Source organism: Haliotis asinina, chromosome 7 (assembly GCF_037392515.1).
Source record: "Haliotis asinina isolate JCU_RB_2024 chromosome 7, JCU_Hal_asi_v2, whole genome shotgun sequence".
NCBI classification, from domain to species: Eukaryota; Metazoa; Mollusca; class Gastropoda; order Lepetellida; family Haliotidae; genus Haliotis; species Haliotis asinina.
In genome coordinates, this window is record NC_090286.1 from 50,785,539 (window position 1) to 50,805,906 (window position 20,368).

Consider the following 20,368-nt stretch of genomic DNA (forward strand, 5'->3'; position numbering starts at 1 on the left):
TTATAAAGGTCGGTAAATCAACTGATAATGTGGTTCTTGGTGGATGTGGTCGACACTCTTTGCAAAATGTATATATGTAGCAGCTTTAATTGTTTGTCCTGGATAAAGTTGACAACAGGGCCACTGGTGTGATACTGTTAGATGACTTGTGGTCATAATCATTTACACCCTGATATACACAATAACATTTATACGAATAATAAATATAACCAGAGCATGATAAATCATTCAGCTTGCAACAATAAAGCACACACACACACACGTATGTGTATGTATGTATGTATGTATGTATGTATGTATGTATGTATGTATGTATGTATGTATGTATGTATGTATGTATGTATGTATGTATGTATGTATGTATGTATGTATGTATGTATGTATGTATGTATGTATGTATGTATGTATGTATGTATGTATGTATGTATGTATGTATGTATGTATGTATGTATGTATGTATGTATGTATGTATGTATGTATGTATGTATGTATGTATGTATGTATGTATGGTCGTTGTATATTAGTTACAATACTCTCCATGAAACAGTCACGGCTACACAATCCTGACATCAGTAATACAACAACCTGAATGACAGTTGTTCAGATACGTTTGAAAAGATGCAACATGAAATATGAAGTATACACACATCTTGCTGTATGTAACACATAATACAACAGATAATTGTAAATATATGGATGCAATAACAACATACCAGAAGTGTGGCCCCTAGGTTTAGGTCACACTAGAAAGGACATGGTGAACACAATGACTCCATGAGTACCTACAATGTGCAAACAATTAAACTCTAACTTCCCTTCACAATGTCGTTACACATGTAGACATTATGATCAAACCAGAGCACATATCTACAGACCTGGCACAGCACACAATAAATACTGAACACCCTTATACTTTCGTCAATGCACATACATTTACAACACGTACATTATAAAAGCTTCATAAACATGTTCAAATACCTGACTATCTAGGAGATTTTGTCATTTAATAAATCTTTCACAAATGTTGAAATTACCTTATTTAGCATACATAATATAGATATTCATATAACCTTATCTATGTAAGATGTACACATAAGCTTATGTATTTAATATAAAACAAACATACCTTGGCAGTATGAAGACTGTTAATGTTGGAAACTTGCTAAATTCTGTCTGTGATTAGTCTATCTGGTGACTGAGGTGCAAGTGAAAAAGCATGCCAGCTGAGAACAATAGGGTGAGCCACTCAGCCAGAACATTTGCCTTGGTTGAAAAAAGAAGCTGGTAGGGTGGCAACTGACCCAAGCACAGCTAAGTTACAATATTTCAATTGTAATTTCACCACTTAATTAAAACCCTTTTCACCCATGTTACAAACTAATGTCAAATGCTTATATTAATACTAATATGTATAACCAATACTAATATCAATAGCTGATACTACTACTTTATTAGTATTAGCACTAATAATACCAATACTACATACACTATAAACTAATAACTAGTACTGATACTAATACTACTAATAATTACACTGTACAAAGTTGACAGCCATATGAATATCTGTGACTGCCACATATACAACTGAGGTTATCAAGTGTTGGTGTCATTTATTGAATTTACCCCCAAATAGACACCCAAAACACTGTTATGAAATGGTGAAAACATTAGATGCTATATGATGGGTAGCTTGGACAACTAGTGTTAAAATGTTTCATTTACTTTACGGTTTTAGCTATGTCAGGATATTGGAAATGTTAAGCATTTTATGTTTTAACAAAGACTGAATGATAATTTAAAGCAATCCTGGTATACTTCCACTACAAATTCCAACAAAATTATATAATATTGTCAGTATAAAATCCTATTAGATGTAGAAAAATATTATTATAAATTTTATAAACATTATATCATTATGAATATACCAGTGAGGATGTGATTAAAAATGTTAGTCTATTTGTAAAATCTACAAATTATAAATTAAGCAGCAGAATTTGTCTATTACTCTGTGTACTACTTATGTGACACAGACCATGCAGGCATCTGCCGGTGGCCTTTTACTGACTATAATTGTCTGTCTATGGATTGATAACGAATTGTTGACAGTAACTGATACACTCCACAATATTAAAATGTACCGTGTTTCAATTCGAGATAATACTGAGTTCTTCATTTCAAATGTCAGGAAAACCAGTAGCTTCGGGATTCAGCATTATAACAAGCTTTGTGTTACGTTCTTCCCAATTGATTTTTCTTCTTTGACACCATATCCATTTTCGTTGCTAAGTGGTTGAAGAAAGTCACGTGAAGCCATTATGATTGGCTTGTCTCCTTGCAGGTGACGGAAGCCAATGAGTCAAGCCAATCAGAATGGGGGAAGGAGCGGATATCAATTAACAGGCCACATAAATAGCTCTGATCTCCACATCGAACGGGCACACATTACTTTGGGCAGCGTTACGCCATATTGAATGTGACGAGGTGTACCGGCAACACGTGTGATCTCGTTTGTACTGTGTATATTTAAAACACAGACCAAGATTTGGTTGAAGGTAAGTAATATTCTGAATATTATTATTCTCTTGGTGTTATTGTTGTTTAGATATCCGAGTAAACCTGTGTCAGCTTGATTTTGCATTTCTTGCAATTGCGTCATGTTTATGAAATGTTAGGTTGTTGAAATGAGATTACGTTACGTTAAGTTGTCCAAGGATGGGTCTGATCAAATGTACATGTTTCAAGTACCTGTGGTACAATTGCGTATTTACCATATATCTTAGCATTAAACATCATGTCCGAGTTCGAAGCGACGAAAAACCGAGATGGATGCCACGTGAATTACATTACACGATTGCACAGTACAGATGGAAATAGCAAGTTATAGACTTTAAATGTTTGTTTGGCAACTTTTATGAGTATTGTAGTTGATTTTATTCTTCATTTTATCTGATTCCTGTAATTATTTTTGCAAAACATTGCTAGTTTGCTCATCGATAACTCTGATGTGGACCCGTTGCCGAAGCATGTGTCCGAGAATCATTTTGTTTTCGATAACATTGCAAAACATAGTTCATAATTCTAATCCTGTCAAGCTGAAAGCCCAGGTTCGATTCCCCACGTGGGCACAATGTGTTAAGCCCATTTCTGGTGTCCTATGCTATTGCTGAAATATTGTTAAAAGCGTTGTAAAACCCAAATCGCTCCCTGTATTGCTGTTCTATGTTTTGTCTGTTTGATAATAGTGGTTTCGTGACTGTCGTGGAGCGTGTTGTGTATTGTTTCAATTAATGTATTATGAGTGAATATCTTCCCGTGTTGAATGATACTGGTATAATGTACAGAGTGTGTTCGACACTGTGTATTTCATTATGTACTGCGTAATGTTGTTTTGGATATGCTAGTATTATATTAAGATGTATTAACGAAATTGTGTTGATGTTATGTGTTAGAAATGTATCTTGATTTATGTAGTATGTGTCGTGTACATCGACGTATGATGATTATGTACTTTGTATATCGGCCTATAATGATAATGTATTTTGACACCTGATTACCGTGTCAATATGATCCAATAATTATTTGTACCTAATCATGTAAAAATCATCCTGTGACTGTGGCGCAATAAACTCCTTGCTTATTTACTCAGGTTCTCGTGTTGTGTGTGGGTTGGTATAGTTACACCTCCTAGCTGCCAAGCGAGCTGATTCCCCAAACTCGCGAGTTAACAATATTTATCCCAGAATAATCTCCGGATTACAAGGATTATGCAACATATCAGCATTCGGGATGAAGCTTTCATAGAATTAAGTGTTTTTAATTTAATGTGCTTGATATTGCAGTTTTCCACACCCAGTTGACACATAACTTGCAAAATACTAAATTAATGTGAATGTATTTTCCATGGCTGAACTGAGAAACATCAGGCTGCAATATTCCAAATACACCTATTAATATCGTAAAGCCTTTAATAAATTGAGATGAAGTGTAAACAGACTGTTTAAAATTAAATTAAACACAATAAACTTCTATTTAAAATATTTGCCAGTGGTAGTTTCCATAAAAGCTGCAGTAAGTGTATTATATGCCCTTTATTTATATCTGGCTGTAAAGATCACCCCAATAATTATAGAGGAATAGCCCTCATTGAATATTTACTTCAATTTTAAATAACGTCCTCAGAAAAGGTGTGATATTAATGAAATTATAAATGAGTCCAAAGTCGGTGTTAGAGCTAATTATTCTATACTACCTATCAAAAGTTTAGACTCACCCAAAGCACTCATTCTATGTTATATATATATAGATATAGATATAGATATGGTTACATGGAAGATGAATTTTTTCACTAACTTGGGGGAATTAACTACAATTCTTATGCAGATGAACTGCACGAAGATCATTAATTAAATTATTGAAAAGCATGTGCAAAAACGCTTTGTTACGCCAAGTGTCGCCGAGATTTATCATAGTTCAACTCATGGCAATAATAATTTCAACGTTATGAATTTTCTTTACAATATATCAGCTCATGTGTAAACAGTACCTTGAAACAGTATGGAATAGTTTGCAAAATCTAATTTAGAAGAGTTGACAGAGGTAAGTGACTACCTTTGCACTAATGAGTCTAAACTTTTAATGGATAGTACCCAACTGATTGTATATTTTCTTTCTGGGCTTTAATTAAGAAATAAATGTATTTTTGTAGAAAGAAGGATTGATATTACTGTCTTTTTATTGACGTTTCCAAAGCCTTTGACACTATTAAACAAGATGTTTTACTTCAATCTCTCCCTGAAGTTGGTATGTGTGGTAAGTTTTAATGTTTACTTATAATAACAATGTTTTAGGATTTATCAACTTGTGTTGATACAACTGATACATGTAAAGAATACAGAAAAAGATAAGTATTCTTCAGAAGTCCACTGTAATGCATGTGACATTTAATCTTAAAAGAACTAAGATTCTTCTTTTGTTTTGATTTTTTGAAGAAATTGCGAGCCTCTAAGCGATAATGAAATATTGTATTATGAGGGTAAACAAATTGAATCTGTGTCTTTATATATATATATTTAGGACTTGTATATACAACAATACTTGTGGTGAGTAAAGACCTGACATACGTTGTTTCTCGGGTAAACACCTTTCAGAGAAAGAATGGATAGTGTCGGTTGTAAAGATTTGGTTAAAATATTTGATTGTATGATCTCACCTATCTTATGTTATGGAGCTGAGATTTAGGGCACCAGTTATTGTTAACTTATAGTCTGTTAAAATAAAATTTTGTATGTATTTATAAAGGTCGGTAAATCAACTGATAATGTGGTTCTTGGTGGATGTGGTCGACACTCTTTGCAAAATGTATATATGTAGCAGCTTTAATTGTTTGTCCTGGATAAAGTTGACAACAGGGCCACTGGTGTGATACTGTTAGATGACTTGTGGTCATAATCATTTACACCCTGATATACACAATAACATTTATACGAATAATAAATATAACCAGAGCATGATAAATCATTCAGCTTGCAACAATAAAGCACACACACACACACACGTATGTGTATGTATGTATGTATGTATGTATGTATGTATGTATGTATGTATGTATGTATGTATGTATGTATGTATGTATGTATGTATGTATGTATGTATGTATGTATGTATGTATGTATGTATGTATGTATGTATGTATGTATGTATGTATGTATGTATGTATGTATGTATGTATGTATGTATGTATGTATGTATGTATGTATGTATGTATGTATGTATGTATGTATGTATGTATGTATGTATGTATGTATGTATGTATGTATGTATGTATGTATGTATGTATGTATGTATGTATGTATGTATGTATGTATGTATGGTCGTTGTATATTAGTTACAATACTCTCCATGAAACAGTCACGGCTACACAATCCTGACATCAGTAATACAACAACCTGAATGACAGTTGTTCAGATACGTTTGAAAAGATGCAACATGAAATATGAAGTATACACACATCTTGCTGTATGTAACACATAATACAACAGATAATTGTAAATATATGGATGCAATAACAACATACCAGAAGTGTGGCCCCTAGGTTTAGGTCACACTAGAAAGGACATGGTGAACACAATGACTCCATGAGTACCTACAATGTGCAAACAATTAAACTCTAACTTCCCTTCACAATGTCGTTACACATGTAGACATTATGATCAAACCAGAGCACATATCTACAGACCTGGCACAGCACACAATAAATACTGAACACCCTTATACTTTCGTCAATGCACATACATTTACAACACGTACATTATAAAAGCTTCATAAACATGTTCAAATACCTGACTATCTAGGAGATTTTGTCATTTAATAAATCTTTCACAAATGTTGAAATTACCTTATTTAGCATACATAATATAGATATTCATATAACCTTATCTATGTAAGATGTACACATAAGCTTATGTATTTAATATAAAACAAACATACCTTGGCAGTATGAAGACTGTTAATGTTGGAAACTTGCTAAATTCTGTCTGTGATTAGTCTATCTGGTGACTGAGGTGCAAGTGAAAAAGCATGCCAGCTGAGAACAATAGGGTGAGCCACTCAGCCAGAACATTTGCCTTGGTTGAAAAAAGAAGCTGGTAGGGTGGCAACTGACCCAAGCACAGCTAAGTTACAATATTTCAATTGTAATTTCACCACTTAATTAAAACCCTTTTCACCCATGTTACAAACTAATGTCAAATGCTTATATTAATACTAATATGTATAACCAATACTAATATCAATAGCTGATACTACTACTTTATTAGTATTAGCACTAATAATACCAATACTACATACACTATAAACTAATAACTAGTACTGATACTAATACTACTAATAATTACACTGTACAAAGTTGACAGCCATATGAATATCTGTGACTGCCACATATACAACTGAGGTTATCAAGTGTTGGTGTCATTTATTGAATTTACCCCCAAATAGACACCCAAAACACTGTTATGAAATGGTGAAAACATTAGATGCTATATGATGGGTAGCTTGGACAACTAGTGTTAAAATGTTTCATTTACTTTACGGTTTTAGCTATGTCAGGATATTGGAAATGTTAAGCATTTTATGTTTTAACAAAGACTGAATGATAATTTAAAGCAATCCTGGTATACTTCCACTACAAATTCCAACAAAATTATATAATATTGTCAGTATAAAATCCTATTAGATGTAGAAAAATATTATTATAAATTTTATAAACATTATATCATTATGAATATACCAGTGAGGATGTGATTAAAAATGTTAGTCTATTTGTAAAATCTACAAATTATAAATTAAGCAGCAGAATTTGTCTATTACTCTGTGTACTACTTATGTGACACAGACCATGCAGGCATCTGCCGGTGGCCTTTTACTGACTATAATTGTCTGTCTATGGATTGATAACGAATTGTTGACAGTAACTGATACACTCCACAATATTAAAATGTACCGTGTTTCAATTCGAGATAATACTGAGTTCTTCATTTCAAATGTCAGGAAAACCAGTAGCTTCGGGATTCAGCATTATAACAAGCTTTGTGTTACGTTCTTCCCAATTGATTTTTCTTCTTTGACACCATATCCATTTTCGTTGCTAAGTGGTTGAAGAAAGTCACGTGAAGCCATTATGATTGGCTTGTCTCCTTGCAGGTGACGGAAGCCAATGAGTCAAGCCAATCAGAACAGGCCACATAAATAGCTCTGATCTCCACATCGAACGGGCACACATTACTTTGGGCAGCGTTACGCCATATTGAATGTGACGAGGTGTACCGGCAACACGTGTGATCTCGTTTGTACTGTGTATATTTAAAACACAGACCAAGATTTGGTTGAAGGTAAGTAATATTCTGAATATTATTATTCTCTTGGTGTTATTGTTGTTTAGATATCCGAGTAAACCTGTGTCAGCTTGATTTTGCATTTCTTGCAATTGCGTCATGTTTATGAAATGTTAGGTTGTTGAAATGAGATTACGTTACGTTAAGTTGTCCAAGGATGGGTCTGATCAAATGTACATGTTTCAAGTACCTGTGGTACAATTGCGTATTTACCATATATCTTAGCATTAAACATCATGTCCGAGTTCGAAGCGACGAAAAACCGAGATGGATGCCACGTGAATTACATTACACGATTGCACAGTACAGATGGAAATAGCAAGTTATAGACTTCAAATGTTTGTTTGGCAACTTTTATGAGTATTGTAGTTGATTTTATTCTTCATTTTATCTGATTCCTGTAATTATTTTTGCAAAACATTGCTAGTTTGCTCATCGATAACTCTGATGTGGACCCGTTGCCGAAGCATGTGTCCGAGAATCATTTTGTTTTCGATAACATTGCAAAACATAGTTCATAATTCTAATCCTGTTGATACTATATGGCCATGTGAAGTGTTATAAGTGTTTTGCGGCCTACGGTGTTGAATGGATTAAGTATGACTCTTTATGCTACTATCAGTCGTCACTTTAAGGTTTCCGTAGATTTCTGTCTTCAAACATCATGGTAAAAACTCAGGAGTGAGAGTGGGAAGAGCAAATGAGTGAAAGGACTATACGCTGTGTATAAAGTTTAGCGGTAAACTGTTTTCCGTGGGAAGCGGGAAAATGAAACCTGAGCCGTATATAATGCTCGTTCAAGGGTTGTTTTAAATGTCAGTGATTCTTTTCAGCATGGACTGTTTAAAACTCCAGAGTAGAGTTGGTTTTCAAATATGAAAGCTTCCATTGTTAGAATCTAACGACTTTGGAAAAACATCACGTTAATCATTCTTGATTTGGCTCGTGGTAATACCTGACGATGATATTTCTGTACAGATGACGTAACAAAATAAAGGCTAGCTTGAACATTATAAACATTAAGATCCTTACAATGTGCACGATAGAGGGGTTTATTCTACATATTAACATTAGTTATAAGAATTTCATCAAATGACTTGAAAAGAGATTTGTCACTGAAGCACCTCCTTAGTAATAACGTGTACATGCTGTTGCTATTGTCTATTCCTACTTTACATACCTCACTCACTCACTTGGTGAAATGTTACTCTGGATGCTTTTTTACATTATAGACAAACGTTACCTCCAATACAGCTATTAATACCGAATCTACTTTTCATTTGATTCGAAACAACATAATTATCATTTCGTCTAAAAATAACAATATGGATTTATTTATCATTGTTTATACATACATGACTACAATATTTATCGCAGAATAATCTCAGGATTACAGGGATTATTTGACATATCAGCATTATATTAGCGATGAAGCTTTTATAGAATTACATGTTTTAAGTGGGTAGGTTTCATTGTCTTTTTGATGATTCTTCCAAAGCCTTTTACACTATTAAACATGATGTTTAGCTTCAATCTGCCTCTGAAGTTGGTATGTGTGGTAAATTTGTAAATGTTATGATAACAATGTATCAGGAATTATCACCTTGTGTTCGAACTTCAAATGATGTGACTAAATGTTTTTCTTGTGATATGGGTACCCGTCAGGATTGTGTTTCAAGCCCTCATGTATTTATTATATTCATCAACAAATTATGCATATGTCAGTCATCTAGTGTCAGCTGTAAAGATTTGTTTAGACTGTTTGATTGCACCGATATTATATTATGGACCTGAACTCAAAACGTCTGTTGAAATTAAATTTTTAAGCCGTAAACCAACTGATAGAAATGTGATACTTGTGACAAATTGTACATATAACTAAGGTTATCAAATACAAGTGTCATTTATTGATGCTGCTTACCCCCAAACAGACTCCCAAACACTGTCATAGAAAGCTGATATCATTAAATGGCGTGAGACCTGTGACTTGCGCAACTTATGTTACAAATATTATATTGACCTGTGGTGTGGACTATGCATGGGTCAGTCAGGATATTGGAAATGTTTATTATTTTCTGTTGCTTTTAAACAAAAGGTGACCGATGATTGAAAGCAATCCTGGGTTACTTCCACTTAAAATTCACACAAAACTATGTATCATTGTCAGTGTAAATGTAGAATCTGATGCAGAATAATACTTAAATCGCAGCATCTGAGATCTCCCCTTTCAAATTTCAGATTTGGAACTTTTGATTTAGCAATAGAGACAGGGTGATATGGAAACATTGCTTCGAATGAAAGATATTTTTTATTTTGTAAATCAAAAGGTATTGATGTCGTTGAAGATGAGTGGCATATTGTGTATACCTGTGAATGTTTTTTCCTATGTTTGAGGTAAATATATTGTGAAATATTCATGTAAGTCTCCTACAATAAACAATTTTATAAACATTGATGTTATGTGATTTAGAATGTTGTTGTGAATAAGAAGACGAATAAGAGTACGAGATGAGAATATATTACACCGTTTTCCATTTCGCAAATGTCAGGAAAACTCGTACCTTCCAGATTCACCGTCATGACAAGCTTTATGTTAAGTTTCGCCGATAGATTTTTCTCCTTTGACTCCATACCTATTTTAATTTCTAAAGGGGAGGACAGACGTGTTTCAAAGAAAGTCACGAGAACCAATCACGTATTGTGATTGGATTGTCTTAATGCAGGTAAAGAGCATAGGTGGATATCATTTGTTAACAACTACATACAAATCTCTGACCTCCACGTCAACTGTCATCTATCATATCGGACGGCATTATACCAAATTGCCCGCTACGGAGCTCACGGGTTGTTGTTTCACCGAGTTCACTAGGAATATTTAAAGCACAGGCCAAGATTTGGTTGAAAGTAGGTGATATTCTGAATATTAGTATTCTCTTGGTGTTATTGTTGTTTGGATAACTGTGTAAACCTGTGTTAACCTGATCCGACATTTAATGTAATTGCGTAATGTTTATGAAATGCTAGGTTGTTGGGACTGACATCTAGTTGCCCAACGATGGCTTTTATCAAATGTGCATTTTTTAAGTTCCTGGTACTAAAGTCTACTTACGTGTGATACGTACGTTTTGAAAGTGTCACATGTATGACATAACAAATTATCGTAACATTCATCTTGTGTACGGGTTATGGTGTTCATGTCAAATCCTACCCACCCGGTATGAATAATACCGGACACACTCGTAACCGGCAAATGTCGCGGCACTACTTCAGTTTCATAGTTGAGAATGTTTTAACCTACTGGTATAGTTTGTACATCCACGTTATAACTACGTGTTGTATTTCACCCAACACAAGACTCAAGCCATATAGCTAGGCTCTTAATGTAATAATGCATGAATGATCCACGGTACATATCCTGTTAGTGAGTTAAGGTGTGTGGACTGACTCACTGTGTCCCAACCAATGTCCCAGCCTATATTGCAGTTTCATCTGCGTAATTGGAAGTATGTAATTTATATATATACATTTTACTTACTGACATATTTCAACAATACCTTTAAATCTGCAGCAATAAATGTGATAAGAATGAAGATTTTTTATGGATATCAACTTCTTTATGAGAGAACACAACGTTTCGGAGTTAATGCTTACTCCTTCTTCACCTGATGAAGGAGTAAGCATTAACTCCGAAACGTTGTGTTCTCTCATAAAGAAGTTGATATCCATAAAAATCTTCATTCTTATGTAGTTTCACTTCTAAATGACATTCAAAGACTTAATAAATGTGATATTGCACAACATTAAGTCACGGAGCAGGTTGTGTTCACAATGACTAGAACGGATTCAATGCAAGAGACTGAAATGTATGGTTGTTTCCAAACCTTGATACCCAAACAATTATTTCAGCTCAAAATTGTACTTTTTGCGTTACCCCTTGTAAATGGTCTGGACTTGACTTCATCATGTCCTCATGATTCGGGACCTGGGCCAGGGTTCTGTTCAACACCTGTACGGATCAATATCATCAAGATCAAGTTCAGTGCAGAGAACCAGGTAGCCATACCCGCCATAACTAACCATCTCGGAATTCGTAAAAGCTTTTACCAAACTCCGAATTAGCACTGGTGTGAATTGTCCAATTCGTGCACGGAATTGTTCCACACAAACCCCCATGTCCTTTGTTTCAGCTGGATATTACTCAACGTGTCTATATCATATACAAAACGTTGTCATTAGAGAGAACACATTCACTCCCTATTACCCGACCGCAATGTTGCAAGCAATTGTTTTCGTGGAGAAAGGTCTATTGGTCAGATGAGGGTGGTTTTTCACTCTTCATGACACATAGCAGTACCTGTGTTCTGCGGAACATTGTGGAACCAGTCCCATTTGACTGCGGATGGTATGGGGATGCTTCTCCTACGATTGTCAGCTGCCTCTGGTGACTGTATGAGGGCAACCTCAGTGGCGTTAAGTATCGAAGAGACATCTTGCAACAGGTCGTTGTTCCACATTTTGATGACCAGCCTTTCCGTACAATGTCGGTTTTTATGGATGATAATGCGAGATCCCAGAGATCTGCACTGCTTCGTGATTATTTACGTGAGGAAGCCATTACACCAATACCATAGCCTGCAAGAAGCTCTGATATGAATCCAACTGAGCATGTGTGGGACATTTTAGGCAGTAGAATACGACAAAGACGACCTCTAATTCAAAATCTTGCAGAACGTGATGTTGCTCTCAATTAGGAATGGAACCAATTGCCACAAAGGCAAATCCAACCCTTTGTTTTGTCAATGAGGACACGTGTTGCTGCAGTCGTTGCTGCAGACGGTGGCCACATCAGATATTGAGGTTCATGTCAGATTGTAGTACTTCAAACTTCTTTCTCGTGACATTAGTGCTCAACTGACATCTGACCAACGGAACCTTGTTGCTGTGACCATAGTTATTCTGTCACCTGTTTTGTGAGTTTTGTCGTTTTGAAATTAACATAATCGAATGAAAAAGTAATAACATTCATGCAGTTTGAAATTTTATCGTCAATACTCTATTTATCACACAATAACAGGTTTTATCCCAATTATTGGCATAACCCTATACACCATTGGCATATGTAACAGTGGAGTTCCAAAAACTTGGTGTTGCAAAACGTTTTCCAGATGCTGGTATGGAGGGCTGTCAGGTATTGTTGTCAAATCCTCACCTCACTGACCAACTCACGGTGGAGTTGATCGCTGGATTGTCTTGTCTATATAGCTGGAGTGTGGCGTAAAACTAAACTAATTCACTCACTCACTCGCCCACTCCATCGTGAATAGTGAATTAATATTAAGTTAATATTTAAGCTATGTCGTAACGAGAAGACAGTATGGCACTGAAATGAAATATACCGAGTCAAAAACAAGAAACTTCACACCCTTCTTCAGGGTACTGTAAAAGAACAAGATATGGTAAGATGGTTAAATTGTTATTATTGCATTGCTGAGATCTGTGTGATGTACTCGATACACTGACAGTGCCACAATCAGTTCCATTAGGCTACACCGCCGTTCCAAAACATGGGCATACAGAATGTCAAGTCACAAAAATACAAAATCGAATAGAGATTGACAGTCCGCAATCGATTTCGAATGGTCTGTGAGGACAGTAGACCTCTAAACATCTCAGCTCTGGTTCGTGTAGCCGGCAGAAATCTGTCACGTAGGTCTTTTGATGGTCTTCTGCTCGTGTCGTGACGACCCGATTTTGGGCGATCAGAAGTGGTGTAAACGACCTCGTAAGTTATACACAGTATGGCGACTGCATCCCATTGCTCTTGCGACGTCAATAACTGATCTTCACACTTGCCACATTCAAACGGCACGTTCACGTTTTGCACATTTCACAATCGTGGCAGTTAAAGTACCGTTAGAAATGTGGTTTAAAAGGGTTTTTTCAATTCTTGAGGCCAATGCAAACTCGTACAAATGGAAAAAACTTCGATGCAAAGATCATGTGATCGACTGCACGTGCAAAACGTGATTTGGCACTAACGTCATTTGCACGACGAATGGATGAGTTTGAGTGGGTTTTGCTATCGTTTTTCTAAAGTCAGAACATAGGAATCACATTTCGGATACATAGATGTATCATCAGAGAAACATTAATCATTATTTGTAAAAATTACATTTTGTGAAGTTTCTTTTTTTATTCAGTAATATATATATTATATACTATACAAACCTATCGACGAATGACAGCTAAACAACTAGACTATCACACGTAGAATTAGAACTAGTTTGGACAGTTAAAACTAATAGCACTTTTTGGACAATACACCATAAAAACCGGCAGTAGATTGCCAACAACAGAAGGTAAATCACCATGCTAGGGACCATGGGGAACTCAAGGTGGAGAAGCAATCTAGTGGTGGGAGTGTACTGTAATGAGAAAACATAATTTTTTTAAGAAATACATTTTTGGACAGATGAATGGAGTGGTGAACTTAGATCCCCACTTAGAAATAATATTTACAGCATCAACCGATGACAAGATAACGAATGTGCTTGCCTGCAAAGCCAGATATCGTGTCATCCCTAGGGTCATCCAAAGTACATATTTAAGTATAGATTAGTTTTTTTCACCCTTTGTTGTGCAATGAGTTTCCAGAATTGCCACATAATATTTCAGACTTCAGGAAATACTAACATATTCATTATACGACCACCGTGTTATTCATGTTTCAGTGACTAACAGGAATGTTAGCAGTGTTTGCAGGTCATGATATAGATTCCACTAAGGTTTCCGCTATTCATCATAATGTATCGAACCTCAAATAATCACAAGTGATTTTTTTGTTGTTAGCAATAACAACCATTGTCAACAGTTCACAACCGACATTTTTATGAGTACCCTCCTCATCCTGGGACAACAACTTTGAAATCATATAGCTTAAACTGGGTCCAGAGAAAAGTCCAACCTGTTGGATATCTTTTGTGCTCTGTTACGGCAATGTGTCGTGTTGTCATTGGAAGAACGCACAAGCTTAGAAGCAGGAAACGAAATTGAAAAGCATTAGTTGTCTTTCAAATATGACTGCATCCATGGAAATTATTTTTCCATAGTCAAGTGAGTGTGTGGGTTAATATTTAACGTCACATCGGCAATGTTTCAGCGATTTCGTGACGGGAACATAGGTGACATTGAAATGGGTTCCTCCAATCAAAGTTTCAGATAAAATACCCGTTATAGGGAGATGTTACTGACTCAGATTCAGTATTACTGACTGCGATGTAACGCAACGCAACAAATAACAGTTCTTGTTCAGGATGTGGTATTACTCTTTCAATATTTTATATATTTTTCATGTTAGTGTAATTATCTCTCTTTTCAGATCAACACTGTTGAGTGACGGCATTGCCAACGAATCTGCTATCTCAGAGACAAGTTAGAGAGACAAGTAAGAGAATGAGTCATGACAACTCAGAGGAGGCCTCAGATTTGCTGAGCCAGGACAAGCCTAGTAACAGCTCAGATGAAGGCCTATCTACGCCAGTTCCAGAAACGAGTGATGATAACTCAGAGTTGGCATCATCTTTGCTGAACCAGGACACGCCTAGTAACAACTCAGATGGAGTCCCATCTACGCCACTTCCAGAAACGAGTGATGATAACTCAGAGGTGGCCTCAGATTTGCTGAACGAGGGCACGCCTAGTAACAACTCAGAAGAAGACCTATCTACGCCAGTTCCAGAAACGAGTGATGATAACTCAGAGGTGGCCTCAGATTTGCTGAACGAGGACACGCCTAGTAACAACTCAGATGAAGGCCTATCTACGCCAGTTCCAGAAACGAGTGCTGATAACTCAGAGTTGGCCTCATCTTTGCTGAACCAGGACACGCCTAGTAACAACTCAGATGGAGTCCCATCTACGCCAGTTCCAGAAACGAGTGATGATAACTCAGAGTTGGCATCATCTTTGCTGAACCAGGACACGCCTAGTAACAACTCAGATGGAGTCCCATCTACGCCAGTTCCAGAAACGAGTGATGATAACTCAGAGGTGGCCTCAGATTTGCTGAACGAGGACACGCCTAGTAACAACTCAGATGAAGGCCTATCTACGCCAGTTCCAGAGACGAGTGATGATAACTCAGAGTTGGCATCATCTTTGCTGAACCAGGACACGCCTAGTAACAACTCAGATGAAGGCCTATCTACACCAGTTCCAGAGACGAGTGATGATAACTCAGAGGAGGCCTCATCTTTGCTGAACCAGGACACGCCTAGTAACAACTCAGATGAAGGCCTATCTACGCCAGTTCCAGAAACGAGTGATGATAACTCAGAGGTGGCCTCAGATTTGCTGAACGAGGACACGCCTAGTAACAACTCAGAAGAAGACCTATCTACGCCAGTTCCAGAAACGAGTGATGATAACTCAGAGGTGGCCTCAGATTTGCTGAACGAGGACACGCCTAGTAACAACTCAGGCGCAATTACAGAAAGCTTTGAGATACGCGATGCCTCAACCGAAAATGAAGTATATGAGAAGTATCTACGGGAATATCACCCGAATTACATGGAAATGGTATACAGAGTGCCCTGGACATACATCGGGACTTCCTCTTCACAAGGCAAGGAATACAAAACGCAAAACAATGAACGTTTCCCGCGATGGAACTTAAAAGAAGAACATATTGAAGGTGACAATGCTGAAAAGCGAGTCGCTGACAGTTTAGAATGGCTGCTCAAAAGAGAAGCTTACCCGGCTTTCATCCTCACGTCTTACAACTTTAGCAACTTCTGTAACCAAAATAATCAACCACCTCCAGGGGATGAAAACTGTAGTAGCCTTGAAGGAGAACATGACATTGTTATAATTCATTATAAATATGGAATGTTCTTCATTCAGGTTAAGGCGTGCAGCGAAAATACCAAACAAGTAAAGAAGGCAAAACATCAGTTATCTAAAGACATAGATTTTTTCAAAAATAATTTTAAAACATTTGAAGGAACGATATCGACCTTTATTGCATTACCAAATATCAAAAATGAATCTTTACCACAGCGTGATCGTCTTTTTGATGACCATTTGCCTTGCTATTCTTTAGAGCCCGAAAGAAGAGAAGAGAGATTACGGAGCTGGTGGACAAAGCAAACGAGCAACCTTACAGGTTTTGCTTCATTTGCTGAATACCGACGTGTTGTGGCAAAATACATTGGGTGGAAATCAACGGTAAAAGTGCCAATGTTTAATTCAGTTAGGTCACCAGCTGTTGTTGTTGCAGAGATGGGAAATCGTTGCATGAACATTACTCTGACACCACAGCAGATTTACATTCTGAATAATCATTTGCCAAGACTGGTTATTCGTGGTGAACATGGATCTGGAAAGACAGTAATGCTTATTCTGAAAGCTAGAGAAATGATTGCTCAGAAAGTATGTCTCATTAGCATGGCACAATCTCCGCTACTCAAAGTTTTGGATGAAGCTGTTAAATATGACACGAATGCCTTGCTGCAGAACAACGTTAGTGTTATGCAAGCGGGTGACGTTTTCGAACTGACAAAAATGTTAAATATTTGTGCCAAGGAAAAACGGCATGTGTTCATAGACGAAGTGCCCTCGAGTCTCCAGAATAATGAAAGTTTGAAGGAAGCTATCAGTGGCTACCCTGAAGAATGCTGGATATGGGCTATCATGAGTTCGGAGAAAGCTGACGAAATGGCCTTAAGCCTTAAGGAAATCTTCAGATATAAAAACAGTACGTTTGCAATAGCTGTTTTCAACAAAGTACTGAGATGCCCACCGTCGATCTTTCCAAGGCACATGGCAACTCAAAACACTGGGGAAACTTTTACGTTCGAAGGATCTGTAGTGAAAGAATTTTTCAAGTCACACGGGTTAGAACCACAATCTACACCCAGGGCAGAATCAAAGCCTGCTAACAACTCACATGAAGTTCCATTTGTGCCAGGTTCAGCCACTCCTGGTCACAAATCCGGTGGGCCAGCTCACGAACTACGACCGAAATCTACACCCAGAGCAGATTCAATGCAATGGTCGTATTTCACAGTTGTGGATAACATGACAAAGCAAATGAACATTGTTCAGTGGTTAAAACAACTACTACAGTGTCAAATTCCTCACATGGCAGCTTATTCAGAGGAGGAATCATTTCTGAATGTGGTAGAAGAGAATGGCACTGGAATGGTTCGTCTAACAAACAGAGTACGTCCACATTTTGTTCAGTCTTACCAGAGGATACCAATCAAAGATGGTGGTGATCTATACATCACACGCGTCTGTAAAGTCAAAGAAATAGATTCTATGAAAAAACTTGCACGTGTTTTGTATTCGAATGGTATTTGCACACAAAAAATAAAGCTGTGTTTAAAAGAACATACAACTGGAAAAGACAGAAGAAACATGAAAGACACACTTGAACCTATTGTCGTAGTTAAGTCATATCTGTACTACTTTCTTGAAAACCTCCGTTACCCAGTAATAACTCCAGACAGCCTAGATGTGCTCCAAAGTAATGCTATACTGCTAACAACTGACACTAACCTTGCAGGGTTTGAAAGGAAAATGGTTCTCCGGATCAGTAACACCAAGGTACGTGTAAATCAGGAAGTGCAACGAATAGAAGGGCCCAAACCTCTTATGGTTGATCACTCAGGACACGCAGGACCAGTTCATGAATGTAAAACTTGTCAAGATGAACTGAATGGCATTTTTGGAGATCTTGGTCTCGGGAAGATTTCTGTAGATCAGACAGTTAAATCCGAGAGCGAACAACGATCAAGAAACCCCATGGAACAGCACAAACAACCGAATCTTGAGCTGGGATTGTGGGATGTTGTTGTCCTTGATGACAGGCAACCAAAGCATGATGTGATTAATCTTCTGAATAAAATCAACATCCCTCCCGAGGTCAGCCCCTATGGATATGAAGACCGTGTCGTTTATACAACTCCAGATATGTTTAGAGGCTTGGAGAAAAAGGTGGTATTGGTCATCACTGACAATGATTGTACGGACTTGGCTGTGAGCAGATGTTCCTCACAACTGATAGTATTAAAAACAAATTGCGATCCATCCGGTACCTCAGCCTGCACAAGATCCTGCCAGCTCACAGCTCTGTGTATTATACTTTTACTAGTGTATTTAGTCATTGTTTTTGCTGCTTCACAGTGATAGTGTAAACATTCCTTCATACTTGCATGTGTGATTGATACATGCCATGGTGGATATCCGTGTATGGCTATATTTTCATCATACATGTCTTCCACCTGACTGTTACTGGCTATTTCTAAAGGGAACTGACGCAACAGAAGGGGGATTTATGCCATATGTATAATAAGGACAAGCTTTATGGATTAACAACATCTTTATTCAGATTATGCGACGTTTCGGTACAGATTCTTGTATCGTTGTCAAACTGGTATCATGCGGGTTAACGACATCAGTTCATATTTACCTGATAATGTCTGATTATGAGGATTGCATTACCAGATGATATTCTGAATGTTGTACATAGTTTTACTGAAAGTATTACCGTATTTTGTTTTCCAGTAATAGTCTCTACTGCCTCAAATTAGGAAGCAATGATTTAAATACACACACAAATTGAAACTTTACCACCTGCTCTGGAAGGTGCCATAATGATGAGTCCATACATTTCTTCGTTTTATGTTGTGGATGTTGCATTCTTGGCACTAACGAATCTACCGTATTGTCAGGAAATGCTAAATTTGTTCTCAAATAAAGTTTGATGCCATACAGATATGTTAACTTGTTTATTATAGTGCTACTTTTCATTTGATGTTTTGTTTGTCAGGATAAACAATAAATATTTGCTTTTGCGACCGTGCGAATGGCGACTACCAACGGTAAGGCAAACATGTACATTGTTAGCGAAAACCCAGTTGTCAGCTGTCCATTCAAGTAGTTTTGACAGCTATTTCACCCTTTACACCAAATGGCATATATTATTCTGCTTTGACGTTTTCTGAAGAATGTTTGCACCAGTATGTCATTTGGAAAATTAAGTACAGTTAATCGAAAGTAATTAGTTTATGTTGAATTTACTTGTATATATTATAGGAAGTCCCTGTGGAATAGCTTTACCTGTTTACCAGTCATGTTACCTTGTAGGAAATAAATCTTGTTTAAATCGTGTTATCCCTGATCAAGTGCTCTGTCTGGAAAATGCATGTATCATCATGCTGAGGGAAGAGAAATGTGACTGCAGGCACCCGGGTTCTGACGTAAAGCGTATGGCATGTGACACATCGGAGGATACCTGCGTGAATGGTGGGCATGGCTCATCTCTCATGCTATCGACCTTTGGTCTAGTGATCCCAAAACACTTATTCACGTTATCGCACTTTGTAAACCTTGATGTTGCTGTAAAATTTATGAAAGCGGCGTAAAAATATACTCACTCATTCACTCTCTTAAAGCCGTCAGTCTACTTGCCTTGC

General features: G+C 36.9%; 1 protein-coding gene across 1 annotated transcript; it reads left to right on the plus strand.

Annotated features, from left to right (window-relative positions):
* Positions 1–2,437: 2,437 nt before the first annotated feature.
* LOC137291201 (uncharacterized) lies at positions 2,438–19,664 on the plus strand. Its single transcript, XM_067822490.1, has 3 exons — positions 2,438–2,552; positions 7,699–7,886; positions 15,268–19,664. The coding sequence occupies exon 3, from the start codon at positions 15,342–15,344 to the stop codon at positions 19,077–19,079; it is 3,738 nt and encodes a 1,245-aa protein (XP_067678591.1). The 5' UTR covers positions 2,438–2,552; positions 7,699–7,886; positions 15,268–15,341; the 3' UTR covers positions 19,080–19,664.
* The last annotated feature ends 704 nt before the right edge of the window (positions 19,665–20,368 follow it).